This window comes from Perognathus longimembris, chromosome 8, assembly GCF_023159225.1.
Source record: "Perognathus longimembris pacificus isolate PPM17 chromosome 8, ASM2315922v1, whole genome shotgun sequence".
Classification (NCBI taxonomy): Eukaryota; Metazoa; Chordata; class Mammalia; order Rodentia; family Heteromyidae; genus Perognathus; species Perognathus longimembris.
In genome coordinates, this window is record NC_063168.1 from 19,697,366 (window position 1) to 19,719,505 (window position 22,140).

Consider the following 22,140-nt stretch of genomic DNA (forward strand, 5'->3'; position numbering starts at 1 on the left):
AACAAAAAAGCAAGATCATTCTGCTTTTGGCAAAAATCTTGTCTGATATAGGAATCTTGGTATAATATCCAAGTTATGATTCACCAGCACACCCTTCTCTGTTCGTCCCATAATGTCTACTTCAAGAAGTGGCAGCTCTACCCTTCCAGTTACTGAGAGTGACTAAGCAGTCTTTTTGCTTTACTTTTGGTGCAAGGAACTGAACCCAAGGCCTTGCACTCTATCACTTTCCTTTGTCTTGCTCACTTGTTTCTTCCCTATTAGAATACAAATCCCATGAAGGGAAGAATGTTTCTGTACTGCTACATTACCCAATGTTTAGAATAAGGATTGGTGTACACCAGGAATTTAAATACAAGCTACAAGAATAAGTAGGTAGACGTTGAGGGTGAGGCATTTATACAAGTAATTCTGAAAGTACAGGTTTAAGATTGTACTAAAAAAGTGTTATGATCTGATTTACTGCAAAGTTAATGCTTACAGCATAAAGAGAAAGGAATGGATTCTATGTCGCCAAATATGACCAATTGGATTGACGAGACAATGTTAGAATTGCTTAGAAGGGAATAATGGAGGACAGATTTTCATTGATGTTCTCAGTTTTTGTCAGACAGATCCTCCATCACTCAAGGTTCTTGAGATATCTTAAGGAATAAGGTGGAATACTCAAATGCTAGGTTTGATTATACATCTGCATTATGATGAGTTATTCCTACCCTGCTTTACATATACCAGAGGATTTTTTTTTTGAGTGAAGTAAGCAATTGCAACTTCAAGAGGGTAACTTGGTAAAAGATTCCTATGTCTCAATGTTATGTTATGCTTTATGACTAATATTGTAGAGGGGAAATAGAGGTCCCTATACAAATTAAGGAACTTGTATATATGAAGATGGCTTTGATAAGTTAAGCTATAAAATTACCTTTCTTGACAGTGCTCTTAGAGCTACTACTTAAACAGCCTTGTATGCAACTTGTAAAAAACCAACTCTCTAAAAAAGGTCCTGTTATTTAGCTCCTAACAACTTCTTTTATTAATGAGATGATTTCCGAAAGAGCTGAAAGTGTGACATTAAATACAATACAAACTTTTTGTGTAACTTAAGTGGATATTTTAAAGTGCAGGGTAGACTTGTAGTTTTCACTTCTGGTTTCCCATGCTCAGTTATGCAAAAAGGAACTCACGGAGGCAAAATCAAATATCTATTTTGAAAAGTATTTACTCAGTTTGAATAAATTAATTGCAAATAAAAATTAAGCTACAATATATAGCCTGAATAGAAATGACTAGAACAAACACAACACAGGACTTGATTTCCTTGCATTAGTCACAAATCATGTGACAATCTAAAAAAAAGTCAAAATCAATTATATTTCTTTGAAAAGGGGTAACAGCAGTTACTGATACATCACAACTAATAAACTTATAATACAAGTTTCCTGACATGCATTTCCTGAGTGAACCCAAATGATCATTTTTTAAAAGAAGGAATTTTGACACTAAAATAAAATAGTTCATGGCTCCTAAGCAACAAGTTTTTTTTTAAAGAAAGAAAAAAAATGACAATAGGATAAAGTTACGCTACCATAAAAATTTGCTATAGTCAATTCAGTATGATACAATTTTTCAAACTAAAGGAAAACAAGAGACTAAAAGTAAAAATGATTTGTCTAATCTAAAAGTGTATGGATTTCTACAAGTGTCAAAAAGGGTTTGATGTAGTGCAACTGTCTCTTCTTGTGGAGCATTTAAAAAATGGTTGGAGGGGAACAGAAACGTTTTCTTGCTTCCAAAAGCAAAGGATGTCCTGGGGTTCTAGAATAAAACAGACCTTGCAAGTTTGTTCCTTCCCTCTGCTGTCACTGATGCTCATCTGACAACCAAGCACTCACTTGAGTCATACCACAGCAACTCTCCTTAGGATCCAAGCCTACAGTTAAGGCTGGTCTGCTTTAGTGGGGGGAGGGGTGGCACTATTGTCCAACCCTTCATAGCTGTACATTTTCTAATGCCTGGAGAAAGCTCAATGTAGAATTAACTAAGCATTTCTGTTTCTAAAAACAAATAAAGTCATTATCTTTTCTTGTTAATTGATGCTTTTTACCACAGAAATTATCTTTTTTTCTAGAAACAGTGAACAGATGAGAACTATAGTTCATATCCAAAAAATAAACTTGCCAAATGTTGCGAATACTAAAAACGGATTAGTCGTCATGGGAGAAAAATAGATAATCTAGATTAGATTGCATATTCAAAGGAGTATATAAAATGTTTTTTAGCATTAAGTTTTTGTTATAGTACTACACTTGAGAGAAACATTAAGGAAAAAAATCTTCCTGATTAACTTCATTATGGTTAAAAACAAACACCTCTTAGACAATGATAATTAATATGAATTTGGTTTTACAAAGTATTCTAATTCACCAAATTCCATATTTAATGGGGTGAGGAGAGGCTCTCTTGTCCTTCTTAGCTTTTGTAAATCCTTGAGCTGTGTGCTCACTACACTACAATTCACACTCAGAGTGTGACACCATCATTACCACGCTACTCTATCAAGAACATTCTAATATATTTTCTATCATAAAGATAAATAGAAAAAAGTTAATATACATGTTGCTGTATTTTACAATGTTTGCAACAAACTGTAAACTAACATAGTTTGAACCAACGGTACCCTCAGTTATACAAAACAATTTCTCAGCACTGAGGATGGGTGATTCAAAAACACTAAAATGAAGGCATTGAATTAGGCTATGTCTTTTTTTCCTCAAAATATATTTTCAAAACTCAGAATTCAGAAGTCTGATACTTTCAAAAATTCCTTTGCTCGAGTTTCCCAGATTTTTGCTCAGAAATTGCTACTATTTATTATAAATGTTTAAAAAAATTCTTCATTTTAATGCAAATGACCAGAGCAGAGAAACTGATGTGGACAACAGGTTGAAAAACCCAACTCACTTAGCTTATAAATTTATAATGTAGTCCTGGAGGACAACTGTCTGTTAGTCTAGAGGTCCTTGGAAAATAAGTCTGATGTAGCCTTGTTCACCAGCCAACTGATGTGCACAAAAGGGACAGGCTGCGTGAAAAGTGTGCGTACCATGAGGAAGCGGGATCTGGGACCAATAGGCCGTTGTCTTTTCTGAACACACATGCCCACAGGGGCTAAACGCATGGGTTGGAGGGCCGGCGTCCACATAAAATCCAGCTTCACATCCAAGCCACAGAGGGACATAGGGACCAACAGACCTACACATAGGACATTCACGATCTTTTCCATCACGTTCTTCTTTGTTTCCCCAGTTATGATAGCCATGTACATGGCCGCAGTTTAGATAGACCCATGGTTGTTTTTCATCTACAACATCTTTCCTCTTCATACTAGGAAAGGCTAGTGTGTTGAACCCTACAGGGCACTGAGGTCTTGCTGCATTGATTTCCTGTCTTAAAGCTTCTAAATGCTTCACAGTAGGGGTATGAGAAAGGCCTTCTGCAGTACGCCACAGCAATGTTGCGCCACAGAGGTCGATTAGTGAGCCATCTTGTAACTGATTGGTTTCAATTTCCACCTGGAAGAGAGGAGAATCAAAACACACATTCACCACTATGTTTTGGATTTTACATGGGTTTTAGGGGTTTCTTGAGTAACTTCTCCTTAAATCAGGTTTCCTAGGATTACTCAGAAGTCAATAAACTCCAATAGTCATCAAGAAAATATGTTTGAAAATCAAAGATGAATTACACGTCTCTTTTAGCCTAAAGGCAACTGGTGACTTAAATATAGAGCTAATCCAATTATAATCCTATTTTCTAAATTTTTAATTTTAAATTGAACAAAAACAAAGATAGAAACAGAAAGGAAAAAATGTGGTTAAAAAAAGCTTAAGCTTTAAAATATAATATATTAACATAATGTGATAGAAAAATGTTTATTAGATTTTCCTAACTGAAACATTAAGAGATCAGAGTAGTGGCTCATGTTTGTAATCCTAGCTACTAAGGAGGTAAAGATTAGGATGATTATTGTTCGTGATAGAAAAATGTTTATTAGATTTTCCTAACTGAAACATTAAGAGATCAGAGTAGTGGCTCATGTTTGTAATCCTAGCTACTAAGGAGGTAAAGATTAGGATGATTATTGTTTGTGGCCAGCCTAGGCAAAAAGTACAGATGTGAGAGACAGACAGGAAGATCCTAAGTCTGAAGCCAGTTTGGGCTACAAAGCTAGATCTAGTTTCAAAAAAAACAGAAACAAAAGCTGTCTTCTGTACAGTATTTCTTAGTATCTGATAATCAAGCTCAGGCTTAGTTGCCTTTGTCAGTGATTTATTTAAGAGTTTTTTTTTTTTTTTTTTTTTGGCCAGTCCTGGGGCTTGGACTCAGGGCCTGAGTACTGTCCCTGGATAGCACCCTGCGACTTGAGCCACAGTGCCACTTCTGGCCATTTTCTGTACACGTGGTGCTTAGGAATCGAACCCAGTGCTTCATGTATATGAGGCAAACACTCTTGCCACTAGGCCATATTTCCAGCCCCAGAGGTTTATTTTGTTTTAAAAATATACATAATGATATGCTGGGTGCCAGTGGTTCATGCATGTAATCCTACCTACTCAGGAGGCTGAGAAATGCAGTTCAAAGCCAGTGGAGGCAGAGAAGTCCATGAGACCTATCTCCAATTAACCAGAGAAAGCACTGTAAATGGAGCTGTGGCTCCAGTGGTAAAGCACTGGCCTTGGGCAAACAAGTTCAGGGACAGTGCCCAGGCTCTGAGTTCAAGCCCTAGACCTCCTTACCCACCCCATCCCCAAAACATATGTATCACACACATACACATAATGATAATTCACTTAGTCCAATTTATCTCATGTGTTCATGGTAGTTAAATAAAAAAGCTACACTTCAGTAGTTACCATTTTCCCTCTCTGCTGAGCTGATCGGGTTTCACGCAGGCTAAATACATTTCCACACACTGATATTTCTCTCCATATTCCAGGCTTGGAGTCTTCGGTGAACCCATTGCGTGGATGCATCACAAGAACGCCATTAGTGGTCAAGCCATCCATCTGCCCATCAGATGTTTTCCACTTGGCAGCCTTCTCCTATCAAGAGAGTAATGTACTGCCATTTATGTGTAATTTGGAAACAAAAATTGATGAAAGAATATACTGTTTAGGAAAAAAGTTTTTTACCCCAAGAAAGATATTTTTTGATGAATCAAATCCTGCAGCATAAATCCGTGCTGTATAGGGGGGATTCCGTTCACATATGATTCTACAGGCAAATCTTGATATAGTGCTTTGAACTGACTGTGTGTCAGAATTACTTTGACTTCCAGGAACTGTGTCAGTTACTACAAAATCAATAGGGCTTTCAGTCGACCGACCAATCTAAAGGAAAAAGAAATATATATAAACCTATTCAAAGAACACAGTCCTAAAATCCAATCAAGAAAGGCATAATGAGATAAGAAAATTAAGCCTCTGAAATTTCTAAAGCTCAAATGTACCACACTTAACTTTAGGGGCATCTATACCCTTGAAAACTAATCTATCAGAGTTTCTAATGTACTATTCACTTTGTGAATAGAATTAACTGGGAAATTCTGACATAATTAACGAAACTCTTAGAGAATAAAGAATTCAGGATAGTTGAGATTTCTAGATGGCTGTAAACTAACTCTTTCAGGTGTAAATATAACTACCAGTTATTCTACCTGGATTGTTCCACAGAAAGTACTGATGGCGAGTAAATGTTATACTCTGAAATGCCATTTATATAAAGCTGAATGAAATACAATGATGTCTTTAATTGCAGTGAAAGGTATACACAAACACAAGTCCTAACTTAAGGGGTTGCATTGAAGTCTTATGTGCACTGCACATATTTCTCTATTTCTTTACTGTTAAGCTATCAGCTACCATTTGTTGCTTTGGGTCTAGTAACAAGCCTCTAATTCTGGTATGAGTTGAGAAATTAAACAATCAACTTCAAAAAACAGTTTCAGAAGGTTGTTGGCCTAAGAATTCTTGAGGAAGCATAGAAAAAGAATTTTAATATGTGGATTTTGTAGCATTTATTTTATACACCTAGATGTCTTCCTGAGACCATTTGTAACCATTAAGAGACATAAACTAAAATGTTTCTACAGGCTCTTAAGGAGTCATTTTCATGGGGTTGGTTGAGAGTGATGTGAAAAGATCTGCATATTTAAAGCCAATAGTAGCAATTAGAGAAACTCTTTTTTTTTTTTGGCCAGTCCTGGGCTTAGACTCAGGGCCTGAGCACTGTCTCTGGCTTCTTTTTGCTCAAGGCTAGCACTCTGCCACTTGAGCCACAGCGCCACTTCTGGCCATTTTCTATATATGTGGTGCTGGGGAAATCGAACCCAGGGCTTCATGTACATGAGGCAAGCACTCTTGCCATTAGGCCATATTCCCAGCCCCTAGAGAAACTCTTAACATAAATCATACTTCGCTATCTGATGACATTTATGTAGTTTTTTTTTCCTTTATAATACTTAGAACTTTTTTTCTTCTAAGCTCATATTTTTGAAAGAAAGGTTTCAAGTAAGAGGTCTGGATGGGTTATCAGAGAATTAACACCTTCAGGTGTACTAGCCAATAATAAAGTTTCTTTCACTTTGGAAGTTGAAAAAGGGAAACAGTGGAGGAGATGACAAAAGTCACAGAGGTTTAAAGTAAACATAACTATCACAATCTGTTAATGTATTTGTTACAAAGTACTATCTTAACATCGAAGAATGTAGGTACTGAGAAAAAATATAGACTACAAAGATGATGACTTTTCTTTTTCCTAAATAGGGAATCAATGACTTCAAATTCATGTTCCTCCCACCTTAGCCTCCCCAAGTGGTATGATTAGGGGCTTGTATTCACCATGTTTGCCCAAAGATAACTCTTAAAAAGTAACTGCTTGCACTCAGGCACCAGAGGTTTGCTCACATCTGTAATCCTACTCAAGAGGCTAAGATTAGAGGACTGAGGTTCAAAGAAAGCCATCTTGGACAAAAAAAAGTCAGTCATCTCCAAAATAAAATTAAAAAGTAAAACACTGGGCTAGAACTGTGTCTCAAGCAGTAGAGAGCCAGATAAGCAAGCAAAGCTGAGTAAGCATGAGGCCCAGAGTTCAAGCCTCTGTACCAGAAAAAAATAAAAAAATAAAATAAAAAAAATCTGAGCCTCAAGTTTCTTGTATCAATACATCTTTGTATAAAACTCTAATGTTTTGGCCCTATTATCAACCATAATGTCTTTTTACTTAATCTGAATAATTTTAGGGGAAAACTGGTTGGCTAGTGAATATAAAAGATTAGATATCCCTTTTCTTTATTTTTATTTTATTTTAATTTTTTGGTGCTGGTCCTGGGGTTTGAATTCAGGGCCTGGGTGCATCCTTGGTCGTTTTTGCTCAATGCTGGTGCTCTACCACTTTGAGCTACAGCTCCCCTTCTGGATCTTTGATGTTTAATTGGACATAGGAGTCCCATAGTCTTTCCTGCCCAGACTTGCTTTGAACCATGATCCTCAGATCTCAGACTCTTGAGCAGCTAGGATTACAGGCGGGAGCCACCAGCACTTGGCTTTTTAAAAATAATGATGTCTGGAAAAAAAAAGTCCACAGGCCTTTGAAACTAAAAATATATTTTTTTAAAAAGACGTTTAAAGATGGCTTTTTTTTTTTTAAAAAAAAGCTAAATACATTTATTTTAGTTGCTTGTTAGTAAAGTAAAATGTAGGAAATCATTCAAGAATTCTTTGAGTTAGGTTTTTGGTGAGATGCAACCTTCATCTTTATTATTAATTAGATTTGGTAAAAGCAAGAAGATAAACACACATTCATTATATTAGCTGTGGAGACACTGTTCAAAATAATTCTACCTCTCATTTAAAGGGCTGAGAAAAACAAATCCAAAGAAATATTCTGCTATTAATTAAAAAGGCCTTTCAACTTTATTTGATATTAAAACTAGAGGAAAATGGTAAATCAGCTAGAACAGTAATTGTAAGAGCAACATTATTAGGCATATATTCTAGTTTATGTTTCTTTAAGTGACCTAATATTAAAGAAGAAGAACCATCAATTTTACTTAAATCTTTGGGCCTAATTCTTTTATAATCTATCATCTTATAAAAAACATCAGCATTAGCTTAGTATAAAAAATGAGAAACTTTTCTTGTACCAGCTTTGACCAAATTATGTGCTGAAAAACAAGTTTCTAGAATTTGCTTTTAGTTTTTGTAGCCCATAGAAGAAAGTGAGAGGTAATGTTCTCCATGCCCACACCCCCCAAAAAAGAAGTTGTAAATGTACACAGAATAGTTCTCATTTCTTTTTCTGAATATTAGCACCTAATATTTCCTGAGAGTTTTTTTTTTTTTTTTTTTGCCAGTCCTGGGCCTTGGACTCAGGGCCTGAGCACTGTCCCTGGCTTCTCTTTGCTCAAGGCTAGCACTCTGCCACTTGAGTCACAGCGCCACTTCTGGCCATTTTCTGTATATGTGGTACTGGGGAATCGAACCCAGGGCTTCAAGTATACAAGGCAAGCGCTCTTGCCACTAGGCCATATCCCCAGCCCTTCCTGAGAGTTTTTAATAGGTAGCTGGCACAATTCTGAGCACTTTTACACACACAAACTCATTTAAGCTTCCTAACTGTCCCGTGGGAGATTCTGTTACCTGCACTTACAGGACACGGGGGCATGTAGCTACTAGGAATGTTTTCTAGGAATTCTGATTCCAGAGTCCCTATCTTAACATGCCACAGTAACTTTTATATATATATATATAAAACGTTTAGAAAACAATACAGTTTAACAAGATTATAATACAGTAATTTCTAATCTGAACATAGCAAAAGTCACTGACAATTTTTTTAATTGAAATGGTTTTATAGTGCTTTATTTTGTTCTGTTTTTAAAGATGAGCTATCTTTCAGAGATTCACAGTGAAATACAAATGGTATGAGGACTATCATGGTCAGGAACAGTTGAGCAGCTGACAATACACACAGAACAAACAGAACAAGATCGGCCATGATTGATAATTGTTAAAGCCAACTTATAATTGATTGAAGAGTACATTGTACTATCCTAGATTCTCTTCCTTTGGTGTTTTTTGAAATTTCCCATGATAAAAATGCATTTTGAAAGAAAAATACATAGCTAAGTCTATTTAGTAAAACATAAAAAGAATAAAAATACTACCTTTACTAGAAAAACTTTCAAATTTTCCCCTTGTAAATTTGAAAGATTAAGAAAACATGATAAATTGCAGTAAGTATGAGGATGATGTTGGAATAGTATTGAAAACAGATAAACTTTATTTTTTAAGAAAAAAAATTCCTATTATAATACCTGGAACATATCCGTGTTGCTGTCATGAGTATATTCAACCACAACTGTCTGGGCTCGAGACAAAGTGTATGATATACTATGCTGGTCCTTGTTGCTTATTGCCTATGAGTAAAAAGGTGAATGCAAAAATAAGTATGCAGTCAATGTTTTTCAGAAAATCTTTTCACAAAAGAACCTAAAAATATTTGTCACATATACAACACATTAATGTATTTACACCCTGAACATTAGGGTTGAGGCTGGTCTTTCCTCAGGGCTGAGTATACAGAATACTTTGAGGCAGTTATAGAGTAAGAACATAATGTAAAAAGAAATACCAAAACTCCACAAAAGCTTGTTTTCCTACAAGTATTTTTAATTATAAAGTCATCAAACCCAAATGCCATGGAGAAAATGAAAACAATACTCAGTACCCTCTCTGATAAGGAGGAAATATAAAAATCTTATTTTTAAAGAATTGAAATCTTATTTTAAAAGTTACCTAAATATTATCAAGTTAAAACAATACTCAAGATATAGTTGTTTCTCTAACCATTATGTGATATAGATGACAAATACCTGCCATATGCTAGGCTACAGATGGAACTCATAGAAATGGATATAATGCTTATTATATATTTGCACTTTTGACCTATTCCAAGTGAAAAACATTTCTAAAAAGAATTTTTCAGTTTTGTTTTCAAGCATTTTCTAGGTAAATGAGTTGAAGATAATATCTGAGGGGAAAAACCTAGTCACTGTACAAAGGAAGTGGAAACAGGTTGTGTAAGAGGAAAATAGACACCAAGACAGAGTGATTACACACAGCAAAGAAGCTGAAGAAGTTTTCTAATTTGAAGTTTGGCATTAAGAAAGTTTTTGTCTAGTTTTAACTTTTAGCTAATTGGTGGTAGATGACAAAGTAATTTAAAAATACTCTTTTTTTCTTATGGGCTTTGAGACTGTAATCTTTACTTCTTAGTTATTAAGCTTACTCTTAGATTGGGAATAAGAACTATATAAAGATAAATTTGAGTCTCAGTGGATTATAAGGCAGGGTTTAATCCCTTAACCAGTGACTGGCAGAACAAGCAATTTTTCCATGATCTCACTAATATATTCATTCAAAAATTTAAAAAAAGACTTTTGTTCATCTCTGATTCCTAAGGTTTTTGTTGTCTAGTAAAGATGAAGAGAGGAGAGATAATGATACCATGAAGGACTGAAAGTATAAAAAATGGGAAGATGGGTATAAAATGGAAATTTTAGAACTGGGTGCTGGTGGCTCACACCTGTAAGAAGCTGAGATCTAAGGATCACCATTCCAAGCCAGCCCAGGTAGGAAAGTCCATGTGACTTTGGTCTCCAATTAGCTACCAAAAACACAAAACAAAACAAAAACACCTAAAACTGGAAGTGAAGCTATAGCTCAGGTAGGAGGAGTGCTAGAGTAAAAAAGCTTCAGGGACAATGCCCCAGACCCTGAGTTCAAAGCCCCAGGACTGGCCCTACTAACTAAATATATAGTTAAGAAAAAAAATGTTTTACAAGTAGGGTTACATAGTCTCCCTGATAGTAGTTCATAACCAGAGGTAGTATTCAGTGTTTTAGAGCATCTGAAAGTAAAGTGATGTATTTTTTTCTCTCTCTCAATGATTTGGCATTTTGTGGGTGGGAGGAAACTATTAAATGTATTATACTATGGGGAAGAGCCTGGCACAATGAAGGACTGAAATACCCAAAATGCCAAGGGCACTCTTGTGGGGAAATACTTTTAAGAAGCTCCTTGAATTCAGATGAATAAGCTATTTATTTACTTCTACTACCTGCTAAGCATATCCCCTTATTGCAAAGGAGATAAAAAAAAAAAAAAACACCTTACAAAGAAAGTGTCTTTTGATACTCACTGGTTCCGTATTAATAACAGAGGCAGCACAACCCAAACTATATATGAAAGAAGACTGAAAATCCAATTAATTTTGAGGACTAGGCTATTATTTAAAACAGGGCAGCATATGCCAGCTTTACCATCTCATTTATTTAACGAACATACCACCCTAGGTACTACAATATTAATGCACAGGGCTATTCAGCTAAAGATAGAGGTAGTTCCAGAAGTCAAAGAACGTAAAAAGAAAAAATCTCTTCAACATAGTATCATATTTAGTTGAAGATATAAAACTGAAAGTAAAAAAATGGAGAGGAAAGGTAAAGATCTGAAATTCCCTCTACTTGTCTATCACTCTAGGAAAAAGCACAAGTATCCTGAAATGATGGACAAATTTCTGGAAATTTTAGCAAAGAAAAACAAAGAGGCTAGAAGCATTATAAGCCAATGGTATGTATGTGTGTTTGGGCGCTACACTGTGGATACAGCTATTTGTTCCCATTGTTTTGATCCAATATGAGCTCTGCTTCATACTAAGTGTAGTGAGTGGTAAAAACTATCAAAGTTATAAAACACAAAATAAATAAAAATGCACATCCACAGAAACTTCTTAACCTTTAGTTAAGAAATTACTTCCTCTGAACTGCTTCTAATAACGAAATGTTACATGTTATAATCCACCATGTCAAGGAGAGGCCCTTGTGGTAAAGTAGGTGAATGGCTGTAACTAAGCAAGCCCTGGCCCTATCTCGACCTTTCTTAACAGCGAGTGGGAATGGTTCCTTCTAATTTCCACCTACTGATTCTAATGTCATTTTTTAAATCCAGTTCCCCTGCTACACTACAGTCTGAAAAATACTGTTTCCAAAGTTTCTTCTGCAACCCAAACAAAAAAATTTCTCAAATAGAAATGCGAGGAAAATGCTAGTAAATATAAACACATAAAAATCTTTCAATTTCTGTGACTTATTTAGCTTAAATTAAAAAAAAAATTTGTTTTTTACCTTTGCGGCCTGAGGAGTACACGCAATATGCACAGTGCTGGGCTTCACCCCATTTGCCTTGGGTCTTTTAAACAAAGCAAACCTACTTTTCCTCCTTCCTCTATCGCCATTTGGGAGAGACCCATTATACCTGAGAAGAAAAAAAAAAAGTTTAGCTGATTTCTTTTAAGAATCACATGAGTATAAAATAAACTTTAACTTTATAGAATCAAGTCTCAAGTATCTATTAGCACATGTTAATTATTAGCAACTGATACCCTCTAGACAAATTGAGTGTGAAACAAAATTAAGATTCTTTCTTATTATAATGGAGAAGTACCTTTTGTGTTTCTCCTTTTATTGAAGAACTGACTAAGGCCTATCTGACTTTTTTTAAGGGTGAATATTTCTGTGGCTGTTAATACAACCTCTAAATGTAGTGGATGTGTTGTTTAAAAGTATGATCTCTAGCCAGGTGCTAGTGGCTCACACCTGTAAGAAGTTGAGATCTAGGATCATGTTTACTCCAGCAGGGAGAGGAAAGTCTGTGAGACTCTTATCTCCAATTAACTACCAAATTCAAAAAAAGAAGCAGCAACTGAAAGTGGAACTGTGGCTCAAGTGGTAGAGCGCTAGCCTTGAACAAAAAAACCTGAGACAGTGCCTAGACCCTGATTTCAAGCCCCAAGACTGCTCCCCCCAATACAAGAATTTTCTTTCACTGTAAACCACTTAATAGCTTCTGAAATAAGAAATCTTTAGAACTGTTTAGTCCTAGGTACCATAGATACCTTAGATATTGACAAGTTGGCAGATCCTCTCCAACCGAGGTGTTTCAAGTGGTTAAAACATACTATACTTCGGTTGGACAAAAGTATGTTTTATGATAATTTCCCCATGACCACACACACACACACACACACACACACACACACACACACACACACACACACACACACACACACACAGAGACACCCCAAAAGCAAGGAATGAAACAACCTAGGGAAAGTTAAAAACAAACCCAGACAAGTAATACATACCAAGCACTACTGAGTTGCATTCTAATACAGCATGTCACTTAATCTTGCCTTTTAAAAACTGCCAGACTGGCATCACTGTCCACATTTTTACAGGTTAGGAAAAAGGAATTATTTTCAGAGGAATTATTTTCTGAATGTCACATACATGACACTGGCAAAGATAGAAAATGAATTCAAAGTGTTTTGTTTTCTTTTTTCATTCTTTACTTTTTCATTGAGGCACAAAGAGTAATTTAATAATCATTACTCACTACACCCTGTTCCTGACAAAGTCTTTGATTCTCTTATGCAGCTGCTCCATCTGGGCAGGAATGAAGCAGGGATTAGACATGGATGTGAGGATGTAGGAAAAAGGAATTGAAAAATGGCCTGCAAATAGTAGCTTACATGAATGAACCGTGTTTTAAAGACGAAAAGAATTTATTTGATGACTGCCATATATAGAACTGAAACTGACCCTATATAAAACCAAACATTGTACTAGGAGAAAGCTCTTATTAATCTTGCTGGTCTTTCTCCAAGGGCAAAGTAGAGCCCTTCGCTAATGCTTTAATTTTGCTATTCTAGACTATGTGTTGCCATCAGTCTTGCAGTGGACTCCTTACAGACCCTTGCTATGTTACAGTCTCCTTAATTTCTCTGACTCATTCTTTTTCTGGATCTGTGCTCTTTAGTTCCCAGGTTATGTTTCTAAGTTCAATCCTCTTTTCTAAGCAAGAGCATGAAATAGATAACAGTATCTGGCTTTACTCTTGGATTTATTTGCATTTTAGGTCATTAAATACTAGAAATATAGTTAATTATAATTAATGATTAACTGGGAAACTTTTAGGCTAAAAGAGACAGTTTAAAACTAACTACTAAGTTTAAAATCCCATTCTTCAATAATTCTTGAATTCCTTGGGAGTACATTTCCAGCCTGGCTTTTTACTAAAGGTTATTTGGAGAGAGACTCTTGTAGGCTTTTCTGCCTGGGCTGGCTTCAAACTGAAAAATTTTCCAAGTCTCAGACTCTTAAGTAGCTAAGATTATAGGAGTGAGTCACCAGTGCTTAGCTCAAATTTTTGCTAAAGAATTAACTCAATAGTCTTTTTCTGGTAGTTCAAAGAGCTGTTCGTCATTAATACTATTAAAATCTATGTGACCTGAAGGTATAATACTATAGCTACTATATACTGATTTTTTTTGGTGGTACTAGAGTTTGAATTCAGAACCTTGCACTTGAACCATACTCCTAAGCCTTTCTTTTGCTTTAGCTATTCTTAGTTAGGGTCTTTGGGACCAGCTTCTAACTTCCATACTCCTACTTGTCTCATTCTGCTCTCATCTCCTGCCTAGCTGCAACTATAGGCCAGATCATGTGGCCATCGCACCCAGTTTATTTGTTGAGGCAAATCTCGTTAACTTTCTCCCAGAACTGGCATCCAACTGTGATCTTCCCAGTCTCTGCCTCCTAAGTAGCTTGGTTGACAGTTGTACACCACCATGCCTATCCCAAGTTTATGATATCAGAGCCATCTATTCTTCAGACTCTTTTCCTGGGAGTTAAATGACTGAGAATACTGTGCAAGCTAAGTCCTGGACTTCCCTGTCATTCTGTTTTTATACACTTACATGTAACCTTCTTTTGTCTAGATATAAAGCATAGTTAGACCTTAAGCACAAATCAACAACTACTTAAGAGAGGCAAAACATGTTAACATATACACAGACAGTGACATAAAATGACCCAAAGGAGAAAAAGGGATAGGGGGCTTTTGGTAAAGTTGGCTGAATGGTAGAGGAAAGCTTTCTAAAAGATGGGATAAAGAAAGCTTTGCCCTTTATGCATTAACTTTATGCTGTAATTAAGCCTTCATAAAAATAGCACAAATGGTAACATAACCTATAACTAGATTGGGGGGAGGGAGTAGGTAAGACATAAATCCTAAAAAAAAACACCACAAAACTTCCTATTTCTCAGTGCCCCATCAGATATAGAAATCTTACCCTAACACAATGAGTTCTCCGTATTTTACTGGTGCTTTGGAAGGATGATTTTCTTGATCAGGAGAAAACATGGGCTTGGCTGTCTTTCTCAAATCTTTGTTCACTGGTCAAGAGACTTGGGACACCTTTTGCATTATTTCCTGTAGGGGAAAAGTTTACATTAGTAATGTGAACAATGAATTTCAGTTTAAATGTACCTTTTTCCAGTCCTTTTGAGCACAGTATTATGCAAATCATCACATGATATACAAATTATGTGACATTTCCCCCACCAATGCTTATATATTTGACCCAACTGAATCAAATTGTAAATCAGATTCAGACAGAGTAGATGTACTTTTCCCTATTATTTCTACAAAGTACAGAATGGCTAGAGAAAATTCTTGATCAAAGTGCAAGTATGATACTGCCTAATCCTAATACATTTATATATATACACAAAGGATTTTGTGTGTGTAAGTCCTTGGGGCTTGAATTCAGGGCCTGAGTGTTTTTCCTGAGCTTTTTTACTCAAGGTTAGCATTCTTATCACTTTGAGCCACAGCCCCACTTCTGCACCGCACCCCCCATCCCCCGCAAGGCTTGAACTCTGAGCATGGGCACTGTCCCTGAGCTTTTGTGTTCAAGGCTAGTGCTCTACCACTTGAGCAATAGATCCACTTCTGGCTTTTTTGTAGTTTAGTGGAGGTAAGACTCTCATGGACATTCTTGCCCTGGCTGGCTTCCAATTGTGATCCTTAGATCTCAGCCTCTTGAGTAGCTAGGTAAGAGTCTCATGGACATTCTTGCCCTGGCTGGCTTCCAATTGTGATCCTTAGATCTCAGCCTCCTGAGTAGCTAGAATTACAGGCATGAGCCACCAGTGCTGGGCAAAGGAACATTTAAAGGCAATCATATTGCGTTCCTGAGCATGTATCCCAAATAAATGAAGGTGTATGTCCAGACAAATATACCTGAACACAGTGATTACAGCAGCTTTATTTCTAACAGTCCCCAAAGGAATGCCAGACATTTTTACTAAGCAAATGATTAAACTAGTACATCCACACCATAAAATGCTACTATAGCTGTTAAAAGGAACAAATTATCAATAAATGCAATAACATGAATCTCAAGAGAACCAAGCTGAGTTAAAAAGGCTAACTCCAAAGGTTACATGAATGATTCCTTTTATATAACTTTCTTAAAATTAGTAGCCAGGAAGTGGTTATGGCTACAAAAGAGTAATAGGATGAGCCTCTGTGGTGATGGAATTCTCTCCCATCCAAGTACCAGCTTCCAAGATCATACAAGATTTGGTGCATTCAGGTTTGTTTGGCTGTCAATCTGTTACCTTAACCAATGTATTAATATCCTGGTTTTGGGATAGGGGTGTACCTCAGCAGCAGAACATTTGTATAGTATGTATGCTCAAGGTCCTATGTTACATCTTCATACCATCCATTCATATAATCTTATAGAAGTTTTCCTGCTCCCAGATAAATTTGCTACTGCTGAGATTTTAAATCATTAAGTTGTTTAAAAGGTAAAAGAAACCAATATCACCAGAATTATCAGACATTAAAGTTGTACAAAGCTGTTTTATGTTAAATAATAATAAAGTATACTATCCAGGCATGATGGGACATTCCTATAATCCCAACACTTGGAGGTTGATACAGGAGGGTCACAAGTTTGAGGCCAGCTTAGGCTACAAAGGGAGTTCTACCCCAGCCAGGGTAACATAACAAGACTGTCTCAAAATAAACAAACAAAAAGCAAAACACACTGGAAGTATACTAGTCAAATTCACTATTTAGAAAAAGAAACAGATGCTCCACTTACTAAAAATATTGTGTTGACACATTTCTGACCAAAAATAGCAAGAATTAAGAATTCAATAACATTAAATAACTAATTTGCAATTAAAGTTTAGTAACATTTTTTAGTTTAGATTTGGATTCCTAGAGTTACTTCTATTAAGTGATGGTTTTCTATGGATAGGTGCAAAAAGTTTTGCTTTAAAAAATAATCTCATTCATTTAAATAAGGATGCAAATAGTATTAAATAGTATTTCCATGGTTATGATTATAATGTAGAACTGTTATCCCAATGCCCATATTTAACTGACATTAGTTTATCACACGGACTGCAAATATTAGCTTTGTTCTAGTTCTAGCTCTCTTTGAACAAAGCAATCTGTTTCCTCATCTCTAAAAATTAAAAAACTAAATAAAGTAGAAATCAAGCAAATTTTGGAGCTGGAAAAAATGTAAGTGACCATCTGGTCCTGACAGAAGAATTTATAAGAGATGTACAGCACTGTATTATATAGGTTTAGTTCTATTACTGTTATAGCAAAAAGGAACAATTTTTAGCTTAAAATGAAAATTCAGTACTAGCAAATACCCTGAATTCTACATGTTTTAGAGCTGTTGGCCAAATTAGCCAAGAATTTCCAATCATATATTTTTTTTTTGCCAGTCCTGGGGCTTGGACTCAGCGCCTGAGCACTGTCCCTGGCTTCCTTTTGATCAAGACTAGCACTCTGCCACTTGAGCCACAGCGCCACTTCTGGCCATTTTCTATATATGTGGTGCTGGGGAATCGAACCCAGGGCTTCATGCATACCAGGAAAGCACTCTTGCCACTAGGCCATATTCCCAGCCCCCCAATCATATATTCTTACGCTGCCTAAACCCCTTAGGAAGTCTGATCTTGGAATATTTTATTAATGACACTGAAATTTCAATTTAGGAAAAAATTTGGAAAAAATCCTAGTCCTTCAATTACTGGCCTCACTTGGTCTTCAGTTAGGTGATCTGACCCTATACAGCTCTATTCCAATGTGATCTATTGCTATCATTAATTCTATCATTAATTCTAAGACTGGAAAAAATGCTGAGAAAAATCTTGCTAGGATAAACAAGATATAATATTACTTTGAGTCTCTGAGACTTGATTACTGAAAATTAAGCATGTGGCTTCCCTATTTAATAGGAATGGTTTTACGAATTTAACTGATACAACTAACCATTTGTTCTGTGAAGGAAAGTGAAGTACTATTTTCGTATTATGTTTTCCCATATTATATGAAACTATCAGCTTCACCTAAAGACAAAAAATGGGAAATCAATCTAAATCCCTCAACATAACATGTTCCTTTAACTATTTACAGTACACACAACTTTTTTTTTTACTTACTGTCTACTACCAGTACAAATTTTAGAAAAAAGAACTAAGATAAAAATAAAGATACCTGTAGGTGTCAATTTGCACCCACACAGGGTTGAACAGGATAATTCTAATATAATACAAGATCTATTGGGAGATAATTTACTCAAGAGACCAAAAAGCATACATGTATAAAACAAACCCTAAGCGAGCGACACTTCAGTGTAGACTAACAACTGTGCAATGTGAGTACTTTGTGAGATCATCTGAACCCTTTGTTACTTCCTCAGAGTTCACTGAATCTGTCAACCCATTTCCTGGTGGTGAACTCAGTACATGAAGTGGACATTACATACTTACTTAAAATATAGGGATGGAAGAAGGAGATGTAAAGGAAAAAGCAGAGTATTATACTTAAAACAAATTCCTGGCACCATCAGGAAGACAAAGATGTATTAGAAATGAATCTAGACAGCTTAGAGACAAAATGCTTCATGTGTTCCTAGAATGTGACAAGCCAAAAAAGACTTCAGGGCACTATTACTGATTGGTTGAGGAGAGATTTGCTTAATATGACCTTACCACTATACTCCCCCCACACCAACCAATCCATTATAGTGTCTACACACCTGAAAAGTATATATACACACATATATATTTAAATTTAATTTTATTGTCAAGGTGACGTAGAGGGATTACAACTACATACATAAGGTAGTGAGTACATTTCTTGTCAAATTTGTTACCTCTTCCCTCATTTTTCTCTCACCTTCCCTCTTCTCCAGCCCCTACCCCCACCCCCATTGTACAGTTTACAACATATTGTCACCTTTTATCCTTTGTCTCACCATTTTGATGTTCCCCTTCACTTCCCTAATTCAGATAAATGTATATACAATACACAGGGTACCAAAAGCAAATACAGTGACAAATAGGGCTAAACCATAGGGAAGAGAACACAAGAAAAAAGGAATAATTTCACATAGTACATTAAAAATAACAACAACAGTGAAAAACCACTTACATTTTGGAGTTCATTTCACTTAGCATCATCTTATATGATCACACGTACATAGTCGCTGACCTATTGTGATCCTCTGCTAGGACTATCCTGACATATACTAATTATTATCAATGAGGGAAAACATAGAGCAAGATAAATAGCCCAGACTGGGAGAAGATCTTCACTAGCCATACAACAGACAAGGGCCTCATATCTAAAGTATATGTAGAACTCAAAAAATTAAGTTTCCCCAAAACAAATCCTCAAAGAAACAGCCCCATTAATAAATGGGCTAAAGACTTGAGACTTCCCTAAAGAGGAAATGAGAATGGCCAAGAAACACATGAGTGTTCCACATCCCTAGCCATAAAAGAAATGCAAATCAAAACAACATTGAGATTCTACCTCACCCCAGTAAGAAAGGCCCTTATCAAGACAACTAGTAACAATAGATGCAGGTGCGGAGGTGGCCAAAAAGGAACCCTACTGTACTGTTGGTGGGAGTGTAAACTTGTTCAACCACTTTGGAAAGCAGTGTGGAGGTTCCTCAAAATGCTAAACATAGAGCTCCCCTTTGACCCATAAACCCCATGTTTGGGCATTTACCCAAATGATCACAAACAGGCCAAACTGAAAAGTATATTGTAAAAGTACAACTTAGAACTCAAACATGTTTACTGCTCTTCCCAGACCTATATTCAGCAATTTAAGATTATCTAAGCTCCTGAAGCGATAATACACTTCTCAGAAAGCAAGTCTAGAAGTTAGCTCTTGTATTAACCATTAAAGTAACAAAATTCTGCAGAAAAAAGAAAAAATGGTGGGATTCATCAGTTATTTGGAACAAAAGCACAAGACAAAAAAGTATGTTCATGGGAAATTGTATCATTTTCCAAAGTCAGCATCCAACACTGGTAGTCCCTTTCACAATGGCTAACAATGGGACTAGTTCTGTGCCAAATACTGTCCTAAGCATTTTATGTGACTAATTTAAGTCTCAGAACAACCTTACAAACATTTTAACTCTCATGTTACTCTAACTCTACCATTCTAGAATTGCGGAAACAGGTTTCAATGTACACTGACTGTGGGGGAAAACGATACTGGGAAACTAAATTAAAAAACAAACCAAACTGATGCTACTGTCCTAACAAGAGCATTTTTTTTTTCCTGATTCCAGTCCTGGAGCTTGCATGTTTGTACTCTGGACCTGGGTGCTGTCCCTGAGCTTTTTCACTCAGGGCTAGTGCTCTACCACTTAAACCACAGTGCCATTTCTGTTTTTTTGGTAGTTTATTGGAGGTAAGAGTCTCACAGACTTTCCTACCCAGGCTGGCTTTGAACTCTAATTCTCTTTACACAGGCATGAGCCAGCACACCTGGCTCCCTTAGCTTTTTCACTCAAGGCTAGTGCTCTACTCCTTGAGGTACAGCTACACTTCTGGCTTTTGGGTGGTTAACTGGAGATTAGAGTGTCACAGACTTTCTTGCATGGGCTGGCTTTGAACTGCAATACTTAAATCTCAGCTTCCGGAGTAGCTAGGATTACAGGCATGAGCCATTAGTGCCTAGCCAGAGAGCCTCTAATTATTTGGGGGCAGTTAAATCACTCCCAGAAACAGAATAGTTGGATATTCTGTCATCTTTACTTTAACTAAGAAACTGAACAAGTTTACACGCATTTTATTATTTTTTTAAGCCAACAATAGTCTCAAATATTTCCCCCTAAATAGCTACTAATTACACAGAAGACAAATGATCAAGTTTAACACTGCTTGTAATAAGACATTTTGATATCATTTATCTTTTTTATGGTATCATTTATCTTTGATGTGATGTACTGAAATACTCCATCCAAAACTTCATAACCTCAATCTAAATACAAGCAAACAATGACAAGCACAAATTGACAAAGATTAACTGCACTAAAAGTCCCATGGCTATGGGACATAGTAGTTCCTTCAAACTAGAAAAGACACTTGTAAAGCCAAGACGCCAAGACTATCTAAGGCCACCGGGAGAACTTGGGTCTTTGACGGATATGAATGAGGGTCTATATCCAGGATCCTTGTTGAATTCTCAAATTTACAAAGTAACATATGATTTTCATATACTGCAAAATGACGACAAACTTCCCGCACCTCAGAACTGTCAGGAGGACTAAACAGAACAACAAAGCGGTAATGAGATTTGACTGTTGGGTCATGTACTTGATTCACTCACTTGTACACACTGGACTTAGAAATCCAGCTTATAGAACAGGACTCAAACTTATGCCTCAGTAAAAGTATTGATGACTGAAAGTTATAGTTTTAAGGACTATTCAAAATATATTTGAACTATGAGAGTTGGATATCTCCAAGAACATAGTGCAATGTAAAATACCTACTATATTTAATTAGGCATTAAACTAATGCTGACCCATCACTTCATTTTCTCAGAAATGTATCCCTATTTGTCAGCATCCAAAATGAATGCTTATAATCTAATCTTCCAAGATAATTTTGATACCATGTAGAAAGTTCTAGCTATCTACTACTCTTACTATATAATAGGTCATAAAACAATCAAAGATGTTAGTTTCATGGTTAAGTGATGCATAAACATTTGATTTTGACTAGAGGAAAATAGTACATCTGAATTAAATGAGTTACAACATGTTTTCCTAGCTTTTACAGAGAAGTTAACGTTAAGCATTTTGTTTCAAAATTTCTGTAATAAGCTGCTT

General features: G+C 36.1%; 1 protein-coding gene across 1 annotated transcript in view; it reads right to left on the reverse strand.

The window, feature by feature from the left end:
* Positions 1-1,201: 1,201 nt before the first annotated feature.
* Peli1 (pellino E3 ubiquitin protein ligase 1) overlaps positions 1,202-22,140 on the reverse strand; it is a 47,995-nt gene continuing 27,056 nt past the window's right edge. Inside the window, exons 2-7 of the mRNA XM_048352611.1 lie at positions 15,256-15,395; positions 12,248-12,377; positions 9,377-9,478; positions 5,193-5,390; positions 4,914-5,102; positions 1,202-3,572 (exon numbers count right to left, since the gene is read on the reverse strand). Coding sequence (XP_048208568.1) covers positions 3,006-3,572; positions 4,914-5,102; positions 5,193-5,390; positions 9,377-9,478; positions 12,248-12,377; positions 15,256-15,326 — 1,257 coding nt within the window. The 5' untranslated portion in view covers positions 15,327-15,395 and the 3' untranslated portion in view covers positions 1,202-3,005. The remainder of the gene's footprint in view (positions 3,573-4,913; positions 5,103-5,192; positions 5,391-9,376; positions 9,479-12,247; positions 12,378-15,255; positions 15,396-22,140) is intronic.